Source organism: Schistocerca cancellata, chromosome 4 (genome assembly GCF_023864275.1).
Source record: "Schistocerca cancellata isolate TAMUIC-IGC-003103 chromosome 4, iqSchCanc2.1, whole genome shotgun sequence".
Classification (NCBI taxonomy): domain Eukaryota; kingdom Metazoa; phylum Arthropoda; class Insecta; order Orthoptera; family Acrididae; genus Schistocerca; species Schistocerca cancellata.
The window spans coordinates 195,511,082-195,531,349 of record NC_064629.1 but is presented as its reverse complement, the minus strand read 5'-3'; the positions used below and the strand labels follow the sequence as shown (position 1 = coordinate 195,531,349).

The window sequence follows — 20,268 nt, the reverse complement described above, 5'->3', positions numbered from 1 at the left end:
ATGAAGAAATTACTGTACTGTAACGTATTGTTGTGCTACGGAAAAGGCTGTCTCATTGTAGCTACACCACAAAAGTTACTACTAAAACATGTTTTACTTTCCAGAAGAATTCAGAAAAATTGTGCAGATATAAAACAGATACACCCCAAAAGCAACATTGTAAATTGTCACTCATTAGTAGCGTCGTGATAAAATCGTGTAGCTGTCACATAAACTAACCATTGTCTCATCTGGTATCTCACACAAAGTACTTTAAATCCGGAATGTATTTTCAAGTAAACCAAAATGGTGCGTTAGAATCTCATTAGCATTACTGGTAAATGTTCTAAATATGTGAGCCTTATAGTCGTTACGTAATCGTGCAACTGACAAGCAAGAATGTACACACACAATAACACTGTGTCGTCTGTTCGCAATAACAATGCATTCGTAATTTCTGTTTGAATAAGTTCTCTTGGTTCTTGACTGGATATTTAACTTCAAACATTGTTGCATGGTAACAGTTTCTAAGTGTGACAAATTGTACTAGTAACGTGAAGTGAAAAATTTTAAGGCAAAGACTAAGTTAAGTAAGCGGTTTTACATGTGAAATGTGGTACAATCTTTTACTCTTCAAAGTAGTCGGAGTTTCAGCTTGAACGCAATTATCATGCAGTATACGTCCGTAAAGAATACTGGAATTTTGCTCAAGGTTAGCGTCAATGTTATTTTTCCCTGAGCCAGCAGGCGGAAGTGGCTACCTGCGGTCCGAGTCATTATCTGTTTCTTTGTTGGCGCACGTCGTTATTGGGATTTGGAGACCTAACTTCCACAAATTCACCGTGACGAGAGGGCTCTGCCCTGTTTAAGGCTCGCCAGTTCTGATGGAATACAGGCCTATCGTTTTGCCGGTAGTTTACATAGTTTCTTGTTTGTCGGTCATGTGGTGGAGAATTTCTCCTGGAATCGTAACTGCGTGCTGAACTGTTGCGTCTGAAGTTATTCTGTCTCCCTTGATAATAATTGTTTTGGTTTCCATATTGTCTGTTTCTATGGTAATCTCTGTCATATTCATTACTACGGAAATGCGATCTTTCTCTATAACCATTACTCTGCCAGTGGTTGTCGTATGGGTGGTGTCTGTTTTGTTCACGATTTGCGTTGTAAGAATAGACTTCTCGTGTCCAGTTATTGTTTCTGTCATCACGGAATTGTGACGGATGTGACCTGTAGTGATTGTTTTCCTGTTTTCCCATCCCGCGACTGTCTGTGTCAATTTCTAATTCTTGTAAGAGTCCCTGAAAAGCTTCAATGTCGTCTTTGCAACGCCCTACCAAAATAATATGTCGTAAATGTTCAGGTAATTTGATTAAGCAAATGTGGATGAGTTCTGAGGGGCTGTATGGGTTTGACAGGTACTGATTCTTGTGCAACATGTCTTCAAAATATTTCACAAGACTGGAAAATTCAGATTGTTCGAAGTGTTTCATCATTATGATGCTATGTTTTACTCGGTCTTGTGTAGCTTTAGACCAATATGCTGAGTAGAACGCATGGTAAAATTCTCCTTCACTGTGACAATCGTGAATGACCGATCGCATTCTTACAGCTGGTTCATTCTCCAAGTAGCCACACATAAATTCTAACCTCTGCTCCAATGACCAGTTGGGAGGAAAACAATGAGAGAATTGATGGAGCCACGCTTGTGGATGAATGTCGTTGGCAGAGTTCTTAAACGTTTTGAATTTACGTGTAGTAATGAACAGCTTATAGTCGAAATCATCGTGTCGGCGAGTAGCATATCGGTCATTGTTACGTCGTGTCGGCGGTTCCATCTCAAAATTAGGTGTACCTTGCCAATTCCTTTCATAATTACCAAAATGCCCTGTGCTATTATTTTGTGGCTTTTCCGTATTTCTATGTCCCTCTTCCCGTATTGGGGTGCGAGTGTCCTCTGAAATACGTAATTCTTGTATTACCTGTGTCAGCTGATCTTGTACTTCCCGGATTTCTCTTTGATGTTGCGTATTAATTTGATTCAGATTTTGTTTCAGTTACCTAATTTGTTCGCTCTCTTCCATGTCATTAAAGACTACCGGTTTTGCGTCATTCAGATTATCATCTACCTTCGTAGATAAATTATTTAGCTGATCCGAAAGTTCAACTACTTTCTCTGATAATGAACTAATTTCCTCCATGTGTCTTTCTACTGTGTCCTTTAAGTTTTCCTGAGTTTTTGCAAGTTGGTTAACCGAATCGGTAGATGCAACTGAGTCAATTTTAGCTTGCAGGGTCTCATGATTTTCATGAACAATGGTTTGGAGTTCTTTTATGGCTGCTTCGTGATTCTGTAATGCATTTTCATGCCGCGAAAAAATAGGTTGAAAATGCTCACAAATTTGTGTTTTTACATCATTACAGACTTTTTGACATTTCGATTCAATGTTATGTAACTCAGTAGTTAAGTCTTCACGTGTTTGTTCAAGCTTATGTTCCACTGAATCTAACTTTTGAAGCTTTTGTTCCATTGTGTCTAACTTTTGAAGATTTTGTTCCATTGTGTCTAACTGTTGCTGTGTTTGTCTCTGATTATGTTCCATTGTGTCTAACTGTTACTGTGTTTGTCTCTGATTTTGTTCCATTGTGTCTAACTTTTGAAGCTTTTGCTGTGTTTGTCCCATTTGTTGTATTAATTGTAATAACAATGCATTGGTGTCTGAAACATGTTCCTCAGTGCTTTTCGGCAGTGAATTTGCACCGGCAACATTCACATTTTGACAAGCGGAAAATGTGTCTTGACTCATTTGAAAAAACAGTGAGAACCCAAAACCTGAGTCTACAGTGCTGTGTTTGTCCCATTTGTTGTATTAATTGTAATAACAATGCATTGGTGTCTGAAACATGTTCCTCAGTGCTTTTTGGCAGTGAATTTGCACGGCAACATTCACATTTTGACAAGCGGAAAATGTGTCTTGACTCATTTGAAAAAACGGTGAGAACCCAAAACCTGAGTCTACAGTATTTGCAATATTGTGTTCTGCCATTCCCGATTCCTGAGGCGAGCTGTTGCCGACCGATCGATAGATAATGCTTCCTGTTCACTACCTGTTTCACTGTCTACACCATTATTTGACGCCCGCTCTATTTCCCTGTGCACAGTTACCAAATTACTACTTTGAACATTAGTAAATTCATTACTCGGCGGCGCTGATAAGCTACGCTCGTCGTCACTATTATTTCTCAGTTTAGTTTGGAGCCTAGTGTTACGTTTTTCACACGCCATTATTGTCACAATATTTCACACGATAACACAGAAAAGCACAATTTGAAGTGCAAAAATAGGAGAACACATTAACATAACACTGAAAATAATATCTAGTTAATTGCAAGCGTAGCTGCGAAATACTTGGTGCAAATCTATTTGCATGCCACAACTGTTTTACTGTACAACAATGAAAGCCTACAACTACAAAGGAGACTCTCTCTACAATTACGCGCTAGCAATAAACAAAAGCTACACTAAATACACAAACTACAAGAAAAAATCAGAAGATTGCAGTGAGGTATCCTAGGCTAAAGGTCGACATATGAAACGTCCCCTTTGAACAATTTATACAAAACTGTGCTTAAACTGACACACAATATTTTTAGCGCAACGCAATCTGACTATCAAAGATCACTGCAAAAGAATGGCCCAGAGTAACATTAAACTACACGTTTCAAAAATCACTTACCTCACAAAAATCTTCATTACTCGAACTACTGCAATACAGCGAGCACCACTACTGCCAGCTAAATAAAAGATTCAAACTACGGAAGGCACTAACTACTGATAGGGATAGTTAGCAAATTAAAGATTTTAATACAGAACAAACAATGTATTTACCTTAATATCATCACAAGTCATAATATATGTAATTTCAAAACTCCGCCATCTCTCTCCTCACATCCACCACTGTTGGCGGCTCACCTCTAACTGCGCAACGCTACGCGCTGTTCACATCCAGCTGCCGCTGGCAAACACTACAATAGCAGACAACAATGCAAACTAGCCACATACTGCACACAGCACAGCCAGTGATTTTCGTACAGAGAGCGCTACGTGGCGGCGGCGTTACCAATATAAAAACCTAAACAGCCTACTTACATAAAGAAAACATAAACAGCCTACTTACATAAAGAAAACATAAACAGCCATCTTACAACATGAGGGAAAACAAATGCAGGAAAAACGCACATGCGGGAAAAACGCACCCGTGGGGAAAACGCACATATGGGGAAACGCTCATACGGGAAAAACGCACATAAGAGAAAAACGCACATACGAAAAACGCACATATGGGAAAAACCCAATATGGAATAAATTCAAATATGGGAAAAACGCAAATATGGGAAAAACGCAGGTATGGGAAACACGCAAATATGGGAATAACGAAAATATTTGAAAAACGCAAATATGGGAAAAACGCAAATATGAGAAAATCGAAAATAGGGGAAAAACGAAAATTTGGGAGAAGATCAATTTGTATCACAACTTGACAAGAGGCAAAAATCGGTTGGTAGGACATAAGCATCGAAGGTTCACGTAATATTGGAGAAACGCCAATATGGGAATGACGCAATCATGAGAAAGACGCAATTATGGGAAAGACGCAATTATGGGAAAGACGCAATTATGGGAAAGACGCAATTATGGGAAAGACGCAATTATGGGAAAAACGCAATTATGGGAAAAACGCAATTGTGGGGAAAACGCAAATATGGGGAAAACGCAAATATGGGGAAAACGCAAATATGAGGGAAACGCAAATGTGGGGAAAACGCAAATATGGGGAAAACGCAAATATGGGGAAAACGCAAATATGGCAAAAACGCAAATATGGCAAAAACGCAAATATGACAAAAACACACTTATGGCAATAACGCCAATATGGGAAAAACGCAATTATGGAAAAAACGCAAACATGACAGAAACGCAAACATGGCAAAACCGCAAACATGGCAAAACTGCAAACATGGCAAAACAGCAAACATGGCAAAACCGCAAACATGGCAAAACTGCAAACATGGCAAAACCGCAAACATGGGAAAAACGCACATACGGGAAAAACGCACATATGGGAAAAACGCACATATGGGAAAAACGCTCATACGGGAAAAACGCACATAAGGGAAAAACGCACATATGGGAAAAACGCAAATATGGGAAAAACGCACACATGGGAAAAACGCACATATGGGAAAAACGCACATATGGGAAAAACGCAAATATGGGAAAAACGCAAATATGGTAAAAACGTAAAAATGGGAAAAGCTCAAGTATGGGAAAAACGCAAATATAGAAAAAACGCAAATATATGAAAAACGCAAATATGGGAAACAAGCAAATATGGCAAAAACACACTTATGGCAATAACGCAAATATGGGAAACATGCAAATATGGCAAAAACGCATGGCAATAACGTAAATATGGCAAAAACGCAAATATGGCAAAAACGCAAATACGGGAAAAACGCACATACGGGAAAAACGCACATACGGGAAAAACGTACATACGGGAAAAAGGCACATGCGGGAAAAACGCACATGCGGGAAAAACGCACATGCGGGAAAAACGCACACATGGGGAAAACGCTCATACGGGAAAAACGCACATAAGTGAAAAACGCACATATGGGAAAAACGCACATATGGGAAAAACGCACATATGGGAAAAACGCAAATATGGGAAAAACGTAAATATGGTAAAAACGCACATATTTGAAAAACACAAATATGTGAAAAACGCAAATATGGGAAACACGCAAATATGGCAAAAACACACTTATGGCAATAACGCAAATATGGGAAACATGCAAATATGGCAAAAACGCATGGCAATAACGTAAATATGGCAAAAACGCAAATATGGCAAAAACGCAAATACGGGAAAAACGCACATACGGGAAAAACGCACATACGGGAAAAACGTACATACGGGAAAAAGGCACATGCGGGAAAAACGCACATGCGGGAAAAAGGCACATGTGGGAAAAACGCACATGCGGGAAAAACGCACATGCGGGAAAAACGCACACATGGGGAAAACGCTCATACGGGAAAAACGCACATAAGGGAAAAACGCACATAAGGGAAAAACACACATACGGAAAAACGCAAATATGGGAAAAACGCAAATATGGAATATATTCAAATATGGGAGAAACGCAAATATGGGTAATCGCAAATATGGGAAAAACGCTGATATGGGAAAAACGCAGGTATGGGAAAAACGCAAATATGGGAAAAACGCAAATATTTGAAAAACGCAAATATGGGAAAAGCGCAAATATGGGAGAATCGGAAATATGGGAAAAACGAAAATTTGGGAGAAGGTCAATTTCTATCACAACTTGGCAAGAGGCAAAAATCGGTTTGTAGGACATAATCTGAAGCATCGAAGGTTCACATAATATTAGAGAAACGCAAATATGGGACAGACGCAAATATGGGAAAAGACGCAAATATGGGGAAAGACGCAATTATGGGGAAAGACGCAATTATGGGGAAAGACGCAATTATGGGGAAATACGCAGTTATGGGGAAAGAAGCAAATATGGGGAAAGACGCAAATATGGGGAAAGACGCAAATATGGGGAAAGACGCAAATATGGGGAAAGACGCAAATATGGGAAAAACGCAAATATGGGATAACGCAAATATGGGAAATATGCAAATATGAAAAAAACGCAAATATGGGAAAAACGCAAATATGGGAAAAACGCAAATATGGCAAGAACGCAAATATTGCAAGTACGCAAATTTGGTAAGAACGCAAATATGGCAGAAAGGCATATATGGCAGAAACGCAAATATGGCAGAAACGCAAATATTGGAAAAACGCAAATATGGGAAACATGCAAAAATGGTAGAAGATAAACTTGTGGCACAACTTGACAAAAAGAAGGAATGGGTTGGTAGGACATAGTCTGAATCGTCGAAGGTTCACGAAATATATGAGAAACGCAAACGCGGGAAAAACACAACTATGGCAAAAACGCAAATATGGCAAAAAAGCAAATATGGCAAAAACGCAAATATGAGAAAATTGAAAATATGGGAAAATCGCAAATATGGGGAAAATGCAAAAATTTCAAAAACGCAAAAATACCAAAAACGCAAATATGGCAAAAACGCAAAAATGGCAAAAACGCAAATATGGCAAAAACGCAAATATGGCAAAACAGCAAATATGGCAAAAACGCAAAAATGGGAAAAACACAAATATGGGAAAAACGCAAATAAGGGAAAAACGCAAAAAAGGGAAAAACGCATATATGGCAAGAACGCAAATGTGGCATGAACGCAAATATGGCAAGAACGCAAATATGGCAAGAACGCAAATATGGCAAGAACGCAAATATGGCAGAAATGCAAATTTGGCAGAAACGCAAATATGGCAGAAACGCAAATATGGCAGGAACGCAAATATGGCAGAAACGCAAATATGGCAGAAACGCAAATATGTGAAAAACGCAAATATGGGTAACATGGAAAAAAGGGAGAAGATAAACTTGTGGCACAACTAGACAAAAAGAAAGAACGGGTTGGCAGGACATAGTCTGAATCGTCGAAGGTTCACGAAATATATGAGAAACGCGAATATGGGAAAAACGCAAATACGGTAAAAACGCAAATATGGAAAAAACGCAAATATGGCAAACACGCAAATACGGCAAAAACGCAAATATGGCAAAAACGCAAATATGGGGAAATCGCAGATATGGGGAAAACGCGAAAGTGGCAAAACGCAAAATGGCAAAAACGAAAAAATGGCAAAAACGCAAAAATGGCAAAAACGCAAATATGGCACAAACACAAATATGTAAAAACGCAAATATAGCAAAAACGCAAATATGACTAAAACGCAAAAATGCCAAAACGGAAATATGGCGAAAACGCAAAAATGGCAAAAACGAAAATATGGCAAAAACGTAAATATGGCAAAGACGCAAATATGGGAAAAACGCAAATATGGGAAAAACGCAAATTTGGGAAAGACGCAAATATGGGAAAAACGCAAATATGCGAAAAACGCAAATATGGGAAAAACGCAAATAAGGGAAAAATGCAAAAATGGGAGAAGATAAACTTGTGGCACAACTTGACAAAAAGAAAGAATGGGTTGGTAGGAAGTAGTCTGAATCGTCGAATGTTCACGAAATATATGAGAAACGCAAATATGGGAAAACGCAAATATGGGAAAAACGCAAATATGGAACAAACGCAAATATGGGAAAAACGCAAATATGGAAAAAATGCAAATATGGGAAACACGCAAATATGGAAAAAACGCAAATGTGGGAAAAACACAAATATGGGAAAAACGCAAATATGGGAAAAACGCAAATATGGGAAAAACGCAAATATGGGATAACGCAAATATGGGAAATATGCAAATATGAAAAAAACGCAAATATGGGAAAAACGCAAATATGGGAAAAACGCAAATATGGCAAGAACGCAAATATTGCAAGTACGCAAATTTGGTAAGAACGCAAATATGGCAGAAAGGCATATATGGCAGAAACGCAAATATGGCAGAAACGCAAATATTGGAAAAACGCAAATATGGGAAACATGCAAAAATGGTAGAAGATAAACTTATGGCACAACTTGACAAAAAGAAGGAATGGGTTGGTAGGACATAGTCTGAATCGTCGAAGGTTCACGAAATATATGAGAAACGCAAACGCGGGAAAAACACAACTATGGCAAAAACGCAAATATGGCAAAAAAGCAAATATGGCAAAAACGCAAATATGAGAAAATCGAAAATATGGGAAAATCGCAAATATGGGGAAAATCCAAAAATTTCAAAAACGCAAAAATACCAAAAACGCAAATATGGCAAAAACGCAAATATGGCAAAACAGCAAATATGGCAAAAACGCAAAAATGGGAAAAACACAAATATGGGAAAAACGCAAATAAGGGAAAAACGCAAGAAAGGGAAAAACGCATATATGGCAAGAACGCAAATGTGGCATGAACGTAAATATGGCAAGAACGCAAATATGGCAAGAACGCAAATATGGCAAGAACGCAAATATGGCAGAAATGCAAATTTGGCAGAAACGCAAATATGGCAGAAACGCAAATATGGCAGGAACGCAAATATGGCAGAAACGCAAATATGGCAGAAACGCAAATATGTGAAAAACGCAAATATGGGTAACATGGAAAAAAGGGAGAAGATAAACTTGTGGCACAACTAGACAAAAAGAAAGAACGGGTTGGCAGGACATAGTCTGAATCGTCGAAGGTTCACGAAATATATGAGAAATGGGAATATGGGAAAAACGCAAATACGGTAAAAACGCAAATATGGAAAAAACGCAAATATGGCAAACACGCAAATATGGCAAAAACGCAAATATGGCATAAAACGCAAATATGGGGAAATCGCAGATATGGGGAAAACGCGAAAGTGGCAAAACGCAAAATGGCAAAAACGAAAAAATGGCAAAAACGCAAAAATGGCAAAAACGCAAATATGGCACAAACACAAATATGTCAAAAACGCAAATATTGCAAAAACGCAAATATGACTAAAACGCAAAAATGCCAAAACGGAAATATGGCGAAAATGCAAAAATGGCAAAAACGGAAATATGGCAAAAACGTAAATATGGCAAAGACGCAAATATGGGAAAAACGCAAATATGGGAAAAACGCAAATTTGGGAAAGACGACAATATGGGAAAAACGCAAATATGCGAAAAACGCAAATATGGGAAAAATGCAAAAATGGGAGAAGATAAACTTGTGGCACAACTTGACAAAAAGAAAGAATGGGTTGGTAGGAAGTAGTCTGAATCGTCGAATGTTCACGAAATATATGAGAAACGCAAATATGGGAAAACGCAAATATGGGAAAAACGCAAATATGGGACAAACGCAAATATGAGAAAAACGCAAATATGGAAAAAATGCAAATATGGGAAACACGCAAATATGGAAAAAACGCAAATGTGGGAAAAACACAAATATGGGAAAAACGCAAATATGGGAAAAACGCAAATATGGGAAAAACGCAAATATGGGATAACGCAAATATGGGAAATATGCAAATATGAAAAAAATGCAAATATGGGAAAAACGCAAATATGGGAAAAACGCAAATATGGCAAGAACGCAAATATTGCAAGTACGCAAATTTGGTAAGAACGCAAATATGGCAGAAAGGCATATATGGCAGAAACGCAAATATGGCAGAAACGCAAATATTGGAAAAACGCAAATATGGGAAACATGCAAAAATGGTAGAAGATAAACTTGTGGCACAACTTGACAAAAAGAAGGAATGGGTTGGTAGGACATAGTCTGAATCGTCGAAGATTCACGAAATATATGAGAAACGCAAACGCGGGAAAAACACAACTATGGCAAAAACGCAAATATGGCAAAAAAGCAAATATGGCAAAAACGCAAATATGAGAAAATCGAAAATATGGGAAAATCGCAAATATGGGGAAAATGCAAAAATTTCAAAAACGCAAAAATACCAAAAACGCAAATATGGCAAAAACGCAAAAATGGCAAAAACGCAAATATGGCAAAAACGCAAATATGGCAAAACAGCAAATATGGCAAAAACGCAAAAATGGGAAAAACACAAATATGGGAAAAACGCAAATAAGGGAAAAACGCAAAAAAGGGAAAAACGCATATATGGCAAGAACGCAAATGTGGCATGAACGCAAATATGGCAAGAACGCAAATATGGCAAGAACGCAAATATGGCAAGAACGCAAATATGGCAGAAATGCAAATTTGGCAGAAACGCAAATATGGCAGAAACGCAAATATGGCAGGAACGCAAATATGGCAGAAACGCAAATATGGCAGAAACGCAAATATGTGAAAAACGCAAATATGGGTAACATGGAAAAAAGGGAGAAGATAAACTTGTGGCACAACTAGACAAAAAGAAAGAACGGGTTGGCAGGACATAGTCTGAATCGTCGAAGGTTCACGAAATATATGAGAAACGCCAATATGGGAAAAACGCAAATACGGTAAAAACGCAAATATGGAAAAAACGCAAATATGGCAAACACGCAAATATGGCAAAAACGCAAATATGGCAAAAACGCAAATATGGGGAAATCGCAGATATGGGGAAAACGCGAAAGTGGCAAAACGCAAAATGGCAAAAACGAAAAAATGGCAAAAACGCAAAAATGGCAAAAACGCAAATATGGCACAAACACAAATATGTCAAAAACGCAAATATAGCAAAAACGCAAATATGACTAAAACGCAAAAATGCCAAAACGGAAATATGGCGAAAACGCAAAAATGGCAAAAACGGAAATATGGCAAAAACGTAAATATGGCAAAGACGCAAATATGGGAAAAACGCAAATATGGGAAAAACGCAAATTTGGGAAAAACGCAAATATGGGAAAAACGCAAATATGCGAAAAACGCAAATATGGGAAAAACGCAAATAAGGGGAAAATGCAAAAATGGGAGAAGATAAACTTGTGGCACAACTTGACAAAAAGAAAGAATGGGTTGGTAGGACGTAGTCCGAATCGTCGAAGGTTCACGAAATATATGAGAAACGCAAATATGGGAAAAACGAAAATATGGCAAAAACGCAAATATGGCAAAAACGCAAATATGACAAAAACGCAAATCTGGCAAAAACGCAAATATGGCAAAAACGCAAATATGGCAAAAACGCAAATATGGGAAAATCGCAAATATGGGGAAAACGCGAAAATGGCAAAAACGAAAAAATGGCAAAAACGCAAAAATGGCAAAAACGCAAATATGGCAAAAATGCAAATATTGGAAAATCACAAATATGGGGAAAACGCGAAAATGGCAGAAACGAAAAAATGGCAAAAACGCAAAAATGGCAAAAACGCAAATATGGCAAAAACGCAAATATGGCAAAAACGCAAATATGGCAAAAACGAAAATATGACTAAAACGCAAAAATGGCAAAAACGGAAATATGGCGAAAACGCAAAAATGGCAAAAACGGAAATATGGCAAAAACGCAAATATGGGAAATACACAAATATGGGAAAAACGCAAATAAGGGAAAAACGCAAAAAAGGGAAAAACGCATATATGGCAAGAACGCAAATATGACAACAACGCAAATAAGGCAACACCGCAAATATGGCAAGAACGCAAATATGGCAAGAACGGAAATATGGCATGAACGCAAATATGGCAGAAACGCAAATATGGCAGAAACGCAAATATGGCAGAATCGCAAATATTGCAGAAACACAAATATGGCAGAAACGCAAATATGTGAAAAACGCAAATATGGGAAACATGCAATAATGGGAGAAGATAAACTAGTGGCACAACTTGACAAAAAGAAAGAATGGGTTGGTAGGACATAGTCTGAATCGTCGAAGGTTCACGAAATATATGAGAAACGCAAATATGGGAAAAACGCAAATACAGCAAAAACGCAAATATGGCAAAATCGCAAATATGGCAAAAACGCAAATATGGTAAAAACGCAAATATGGGAAAAATGCAAATATGGGAAAATGCAAAAATGGGAGAAGATAAACTTGTGGCACAACTTGACAAAAATAAAGAATGGGTTGGTTGGACATAGTCTGAATCAATGAAGGTTCACGAAATTTAGGAGAAAAGCAAATATGGGAAAAACGCAAAAATGGGAAAAACGCAAATATGAGTAAAGAGCAAATATGGGAAATACGAAAATATGGGAAAACCGCAAATATGGGAAAAACGCAAATATGGGAAAAACGCAAACATCGGATAAACACAAATATGGGAAAAACGCATATATGTGAAAAATGCAAATATGGGAAAAACGCAAATATGGGAAAAACGCAAAAAAGGAAAAACGCAAATATGGTAAGAACGCAAATATGGCAAGACCGCAAATATGGCAAGAACAGAAATATGGCAAGAACACAAATATGGCAAAACACAAATATGGCAAGAACGCAAATATGGCAAGAACGCAAATATGGCAAGAACGCAAATATTGCAAGAACGCAAATACAGCAGAAATGCAAATATGGCAGAAACGCAAATATGGCAGAAACGCAAATATGGCAGAAACGCAAATATGGGAAAAACGCAAATATGGGAAAAACGAAAATATGGAAAAAACGCAAATATGGGAAAAATGCAAAAATGGGAGAAGATAAACTTGTGGCACAACTTGACAAAAATAAAGAATGGGTTGGTAGGACATAGTCTGAATCGTCGAAGGTTCACGAAATATATGAGAAACGAAAATATGGGAAAAACGCTAATATTGCAAAAAGGAAAATATGGCATGTACGCAAATATGGGAAAAACGCAAATATGGGAAAATCGAAAATATGGGAAAAACGCAAATATGGGAAAAACGCAAATACGGGAAAAACGCAAATATGGGAAAAACGCAAATATGGGAAAACGCAAAAAAGGGAAAAAATCAAATATGGCAAGAACATAAATATGGCACATCGCAAATATGGCAAGAACGCAAATATGGCAAGAACGCAAATATGGCAAGAACTCAAATATGGCAAGAACACTAATATTGCAAGAACGCAAATATGGCAAGAACGCAAATATGGCAGAAACGCAAATATGGCAGAAACGCAAATATAGCAGAAACGCAAATATGGCAGAAACGCAAATATGGCAGAAACGCAAATATGGGAAAAACGCAAATACGGGAAACATGCAAAAATGGGAGATGATAAACATGTGGCACAACATGACAAAAAGAAAGAATGGGTTGTTAGGACATAGTCTGAATCGTCAAAGGTTCACGAAAAATATGAGAAACGAAAATATGGGAAAAATGATAATATGGCAAAAACGAAAATATGGCAAGAAAGCAAATATGGCAAAAACGCAAATATGGGAAAATCGAAAATATGGGAAAATCGAAAATATGGGGATAACGCAAAAATGGCAAAAACGCACAAATGGCAAAAACGCAAAAATGGCAAAAGAGCAAAAATGGCAAAAATGCAAAAATGGCAAAAACGCAAAAATGGCAAAAACGCAAAAATGGCAAAAACGCGAAGAAGGAAAAAACATCAAAAATGGCAAAAACGCAAAAATGGCAAATACGCAAAAATGGCAAAAATGCAAAATTTACAAAAACGCAAAAATGGCAAAAAACGCAAGAACGGCAAAAACGCAAAAATGGCAAGAATGGCAAATATGGCAAACCCACAAATATGGCAAAGACGCAAACATGGCAAAGATGCAAAAATGGCAGAGACACAAATGTTGGAAAAACGCAAAAATGGGAGAAACGCAAAAATGGGAAAAACGCAGATATGGCAAAAACGCAGATATGGCAAAAATACAGATATGGCAATAATGCAGTTTCGGCAAAAACGCAGAAATTTCAAAAACGCATATATGGCAAAAACGCTGATATGGCAAAATCGCAGATATGGCAAAAACGCAGATATGGCAAAAACGCAGATATGGCAAAAACGCAGATATAGCAAAAACGCAGATATGGCGAAAACGCAGATTTGGCAAAAACGCAGATTTGGCAAAAACGCGGATTTTGCAAAAAAGCAGATTGTGCAAAAACGCAGATTTGGCAAAAACGCAGATATGGCATAAACACAGATACGACATAAACGCAGATATGGCATAAACGCAAATATGGCATAAACCCAAATATGGCAAAAACGCAAATATGACAAAAAATCGTAAATATGACAGAAAACGCAAATATGGGAACAAACTAAAATATGGGAAAAACGCAAATATGGGAAAAACGCAAATATGGCAAGAACGCAAATATGGCAAAAACGCAAATATGGCGAAAACTCAAATATGGCAAAAACTCAAATATGGCAAAAACGCAAATACGACAAAAGCGCAAATACGGCAAAGACGCAAATATGGCAAAAACGCAAATATGGCAAAGACGCAAATATGGCAAAAACGCAAATATGGCAGAAATGCAAATATGGCAGAAACACAAATATGGCAAGAACGCAAATATGGAAAAACGCAAATATGGGAATAATGCAAAAATGGGAGGAGACCAACTTATGGCACAACTTGACAAAAAGAAAGAATGGGTTGGTAGGACATAGTCTGAATCATCAAAGGTTCACGAAATACACTCCTGGAAACTGAAATTAGAACACCGTGAATTCATTGTCCCAGGAAGGGGAAACTTTATTGACACATTCCTGGGGTCAGATACATCACATGATCACACTGACAGAACCACAGGCACATAGACACAGGCAACAGAGCATGCACAATGTCGGCACTAGTACAGTGTATATCCACCTTTCGCAGCAATGCAGGCTGCTATTCTCCCATGGAGACGATCGTAGAGATGCTGGATGTAGTCCTGTGGAACGGCTTGCCATGACTTTTCCACCTGGCGCCTCAGTTGGACCAGCTTTCGTGCTGGACGTGCAGACCGCGTGAGACGACGCTTCATCCAGTCCCAAACATGCTCAATGGGGGACAGATCCGGAGATCTTGCTTTCCAGGGTAGTTGAATTACACCTTCTAGAGCACGTTGGGTGGCACGGGATACATGCGGACGTGCATTGTCCTGTTGGAACAGCAAGTTCCCTTGCTGGTCTAGGAATGGTAGAACGATGGGTTTGATGACGGTTTGGCTGTACCGTGCACTATTCAGTGTCCCCTCGACGATCACCAGTGGTGTACGGCCAGTGTAGGAGATCGTTCCCCACACCATGATGCCGGGTGTTGGCCCTGTGTGCCTCGGTCGTATGCAGTCCTGATTGTGGCGCTCACCTGCACGGCGCCAAAAACGCATACGACCATCATTGGCACCAAGGCAGAAGCGACTCTCATTGCTGAAGACGACACGTCTCCATTCGTCCCTCCATTCACGCCTGTCGCGACACCACTTTAGTCGGGCTGCACGATGTTGGGGCGTGAGTGGAAGACGGCCTAACGGTGTGCGGGACCGTAGCCCAGCTTCATGGCACTGCGTAGGATCCTACGGTCTTGGCGTGCATCCGTGCGTCGCTGCGGTCTGGTCCCAGGTCGACGGGCACGTGCACCTTCCGCCGACCACTGGCGACAACATCAATGTACTGTGGAGACCTCACGCCCCACGTGTTGAGCAATTCGGCAGTACGTCCACCGGGCATCCCGCATGCCCACTATACACCCTCGCTCAAAGTCCGTCAACTGCACATACGGTTCACGTCCATGCTGTCGCGGCATGCTACCAGTGTTAAAGACTGCGATGGAGCTCCGTATGCCACGGCAAACTGGCTGACACTGACGACGTCGGTGCACAAATGCTGCACAGCTAGTGCCATTCGACGGCCAACACCGCGGTTCCTGGTGTGTCCGCTGTGCCGTGCGTGTGATCATTGCTTGTACAGCCCTCTACCAGTGTCCGGAGCAAATATGGTGGGTCTGACACACCGGTGTCAATGTGTTCTTTTTTCCATTTCCAGGAGTGTATAAGAGAAACGCAAATATGGGAAATACACAAATATGTGAAAAAGGCAAATATGGGAAAAACGCAAATATGGGAAAAACGCAAATATGGGAAATACGCAAATATGGAAAAAACGCAAATATAAGAAAAACGCAAATATGATAGACCGAAAATATGGCAAGAACGCAAACATGGCAAGAACGCAAATATGGCAGAAACGAAAATATGGTAAAAACGCAAATATGGCAAAAATTCAAATATGGGAAAAACCCAAATATGGGAGAAACGCAAATATGTGAAAAATGCAAAAATGCGAGAAGATAATCTTGTGGCACAACTTGACAAAAAGAAAGAATGGGTTGGTTGGACATAGTCTGAATCGTCCAAGGTTCACGAAATATATGAGAAAGGCAAATATCGGAAAAGCGCAAATATGGCAAAAACACCAATATGGCAACAACGCAAATATGGCAACAACGCAAATATGGCAAAAACGCAAATATGGCAAAAACGCAAATACGGCAAAAACACAAATACGGCAAAAACGCAAATACGGTAAAAACGCAAATACGGGAAAATCGCAAATATGGGGAAAACGCAAATATTGCAAAAACGCAAATATGGCAAAAACGCAAATATAGCATAAACGCAATAATGGCAAAAACGCAAAAATGGCAAAAACGAAAAAATGGCAAAAACGCAAAAATGGCAAAAAAACAAAAATGGCAAAAACGCAAAAATGGCAATAACGCAAAATTGGCATAAACGCAAAATTGGCAAAAACGAAAAAATGGCAAAAACGCAATAATGGCAAACACGCAAAAATGGCAAATACGCAAAAAAGGCAAAAAACGCAAATGTGTCAAAAAACGCAAAAGTGGCAAAAAACGCAAAAATGGCAAAAACGAAAAAAATGGCAAAATCGCAGATATCGCAAAATCGCAGATATGGCAAAAACGCAGATTTGGCAAAAACGCAGATTTGGCAAAAAGACAGATTTGGCAAAAAGCAGATTTGGAAAAAAGACAGATTTGGAAAAAAAGCAGATTTGGCAAAAACGCAGACTTGGCAAAAACGCAGATTTGGCAAAAACGCAGATTTGGCAAAAATGCAGATATGGCATAAACGAGGATATGGCATGAACGCAAATATGGCAAAAACGCAAATATTTCAAAAAACGCAAATATGACAGAAAACCAAATATGGGAACAAACTAAAATATGGGAACAAACGCAGATACAGGACAGACGCAGATACGGGACAGACGCATATATGGGACAGATGCAGATACTGGACAGACGCCGATACGGGACAGACGCAGATACGGGACAACGCAGATTCGGGACAAACGCAGATACGGGACAAACGCAGATACGGGACAAACGCAGATATGGCACAGACGCAGATACGGGACAGACGCAGATATGGGACAGACGCAGATACGGGACAGATGCAGATACGGGACAGACGCAGATACATGACAGGCGCAGATACGGGACAGACACAGATACGAGACAGACGCAGATACGGGATAGACGCAGATACGGGAAAGACGCAGATATGGGAAAAATGCAAATAGGGGAAAAACGCAAATATGAAAAAACGCAAATATGGGAAAAACGCAAATATGGGAAAAACACAAAATATGGCAGAAACGCAAATATGGCAAAAACGCAAATATGGGAAAAACGCAAATATGGCAAAAAGGCAAATATAGCAAATACGCAAAAATGGCAAAAACGCAAAAATGGCAAAAACGCAAAAATGGCAAAAACGCAAAAATGGCAAAAAAGCAAAAATGGCAATAACGCACAATTGGCATAAACGCAAATTTGGCAAAAACGAAAAAATGGCAAAACCGCAATAATGGCAAACACGCAAAAATGGCAAATACGCAAAAATGGCAAAAAACGCAAATGTGTCAAAAAACGCAAAAGTGGCAAAAAACGCAAAAATGGCAAAAACGAAAAAATGGCAAAATCGCAGATATCGCAAAATCGCAGATATAGCAAAAACGCAGATTTGGCAGAAACGCAGATTTGGCAAAAAGACAGATTTGGCAAAAAAGCAGATTTGGAAAAATGACAGATTTGGAAAAAAAGCAGATTTGGCAAAAACGCAGACTTGGCAAAAACGCAGATTTGGCAAAAACGCAGATTTGGCAAAAATGCAGATTTGGCAAAAACGCAGATACGGCATAAACGCAGATATTGCATGAACGCAAATATGGCAAAAACGCAAATATTACAAAAAACGCAAATATGACAGAAAACCAAATATGGGAACAAACTAAAATATGGGAACAAACGCAGATACAGGACAGACGCAGATACGGGACAGACGCATATATGGGACAGATGCAGATACTGGACAGACGCCGATACGGGACAGACGCAGATACGGGACAACGCAGATTCGGGACAAACGCAGATACGGGACAAACGCAGATACGGGACAAACGCAGATATGGCACAGACGCAGATACGGGACAGACGCAGATATGGGACAGACGCAGATACGGGACAGATGCAGATACGGGACAGACGCAGATACATGACAGGCGCAGATACGGGCCAGACACAGATACGGGACAGACGCAGATACGGGATAGACGCAGATACGGGAAAGACGCAGATACGGGAAAGACGCACATATGGGAAAGACGCAGATATGGGAAAAATGCAAATATGGGAAAAACGCAAATATGGAAAAACGCAAAAATGGGAAAAACGCAAATATGGGAAAAACACAAAATATGGCAGAAACGCAAATATGGCAAAAACGCAAATATGGGAAAAACGCAAATATGGGAATTATTGCAAAAATGGGAGAAGATAAACTTGTGGCACAACTTGACAAAAAGAAAGAATGGGTTGGTAAGACATAGTCTGAATCGTCGAAGGTTCACGAAATATATGAGAAACGCAAATATGGGAAAACGCTAATATGGGAAAAACGCAAAAAAGGGAAAAATGCAAATATGGCAAGAACGTAAATATGGCAAGAATGCAAATATGGCAAAAATGTAAAAATGGCAAAAACGCAAAAATGGCAAATACGAAAATATGGCAAAAACGCAAATATGACTAAAATGCAAAAATGGCAAAAATGGAAATATGGCGAAAACGCAAAAATAGCAAAAATGGAAATATGGCAAAAAAATAAATATGGCAATAACGCAAATATGGGAAAAACGCAATAATGTGAAAAACGCAAATATGGGAAAAACGAAAATATGGGAAAAATGCAAATATGGGAAAATGCAAAAATGGGAGAAGATAAACTTGTGGCACAACTTGAAAAAAATAAAGAAGGGGTTGGTAGGACATAGTCTGAATCAATGAAGGTTCACGAAATTTAGGAGAAAAGCAAATATGGGAAAAACGCAAATATGGGAAAAACGCAAATATGGGTAAAGCGTAAATATGGGAAATACGAAAATATGGGATAACCGCAAATATGAAAAAACGCAAATATGGGAAAAACGCAAATATCAGATAAACGCAAGTATGGGAAAAACGCAAATATGTGAAAAACGCAAATATGTGAAAATTGCAAAAAAGGGAAAAACGCAAATACGGTAAGAACGCAAATATGGCAAGACCGCAAATATGGCAAGAACGCGAATATGGCAAGAACGCAAATATGGCAAAACACAAATATGGCAAGAACGCTAAAATGGCAAGAACACAAATATGGCAAGAACGCAAATATGGCAGAAATGCAAATATGGTAGAAACGCAAATATGGCAGAAACGCAAATATGGCAGAAACGCAAATATGGCAGAAACGCAAATATGGGAGAAACGCTAATATGGGAAACATGGAA

General features: G+C 39.0%; 3 protein-coding genes across 3 annotated transcripts; all 3 read left to right on the top strand.

Moving 5' to 3' along the window:
* The first annotated feature begins 5,887 nt into the window (after window positions 1-5,887).
* On the top strand, window positions 5,888-6,673 carry LOC126184019 (translation initiation factor IF-2-like). The gene is made up of 2 exons (XM_049926372.1): window positions 5,888-6,240; window positions 6,460-6,673. Exons 1-2 carry the CDS (start codon window positions 5,888-5,890, stop codon window positions 6,671-6,673), a joined length of 567 nt encoding a protein of 188 aa, XP_049782329.1.
* A 2,910-nt stretch (window positions 6,674-9,583) lies between these two features.
* LOC126184018 (uncharacterized) lies at window positions 9,584-10,186 on the top strand. Its single transcript, XM_049926371.1, has 2 exons — window positions 9,584-9,790; window positions 9,866-10,186. The coding sequence occupies exons 1-2, from the start codon at window positions 9,584-9,586 to the stop codon at window positions 10,184-10,186; spliced, it is 528 nt and encodes a 175-aa protein (XP_049782328.1).
* Window positions 10,187-18,339: 8,153 nt separating this feature from the next.
* LOC126184017 (uncharacterized) lies at window positions 18,340-19,277 on the top strand. Its single transcript, XM_049926369.1, has 2 exons — window positions 18,340-18,600; window positions 18,708-19,277. Exons 1-2 carry the CDS (start codon window positions 18,340-18,342, stop codon window positions 19,275-19,277), a joined length of 831 nt encoding a protein of 276 aa, XP_049782326.1.
* Window positions 19,278-20,268: the final 991 nt, after the last annotated feature.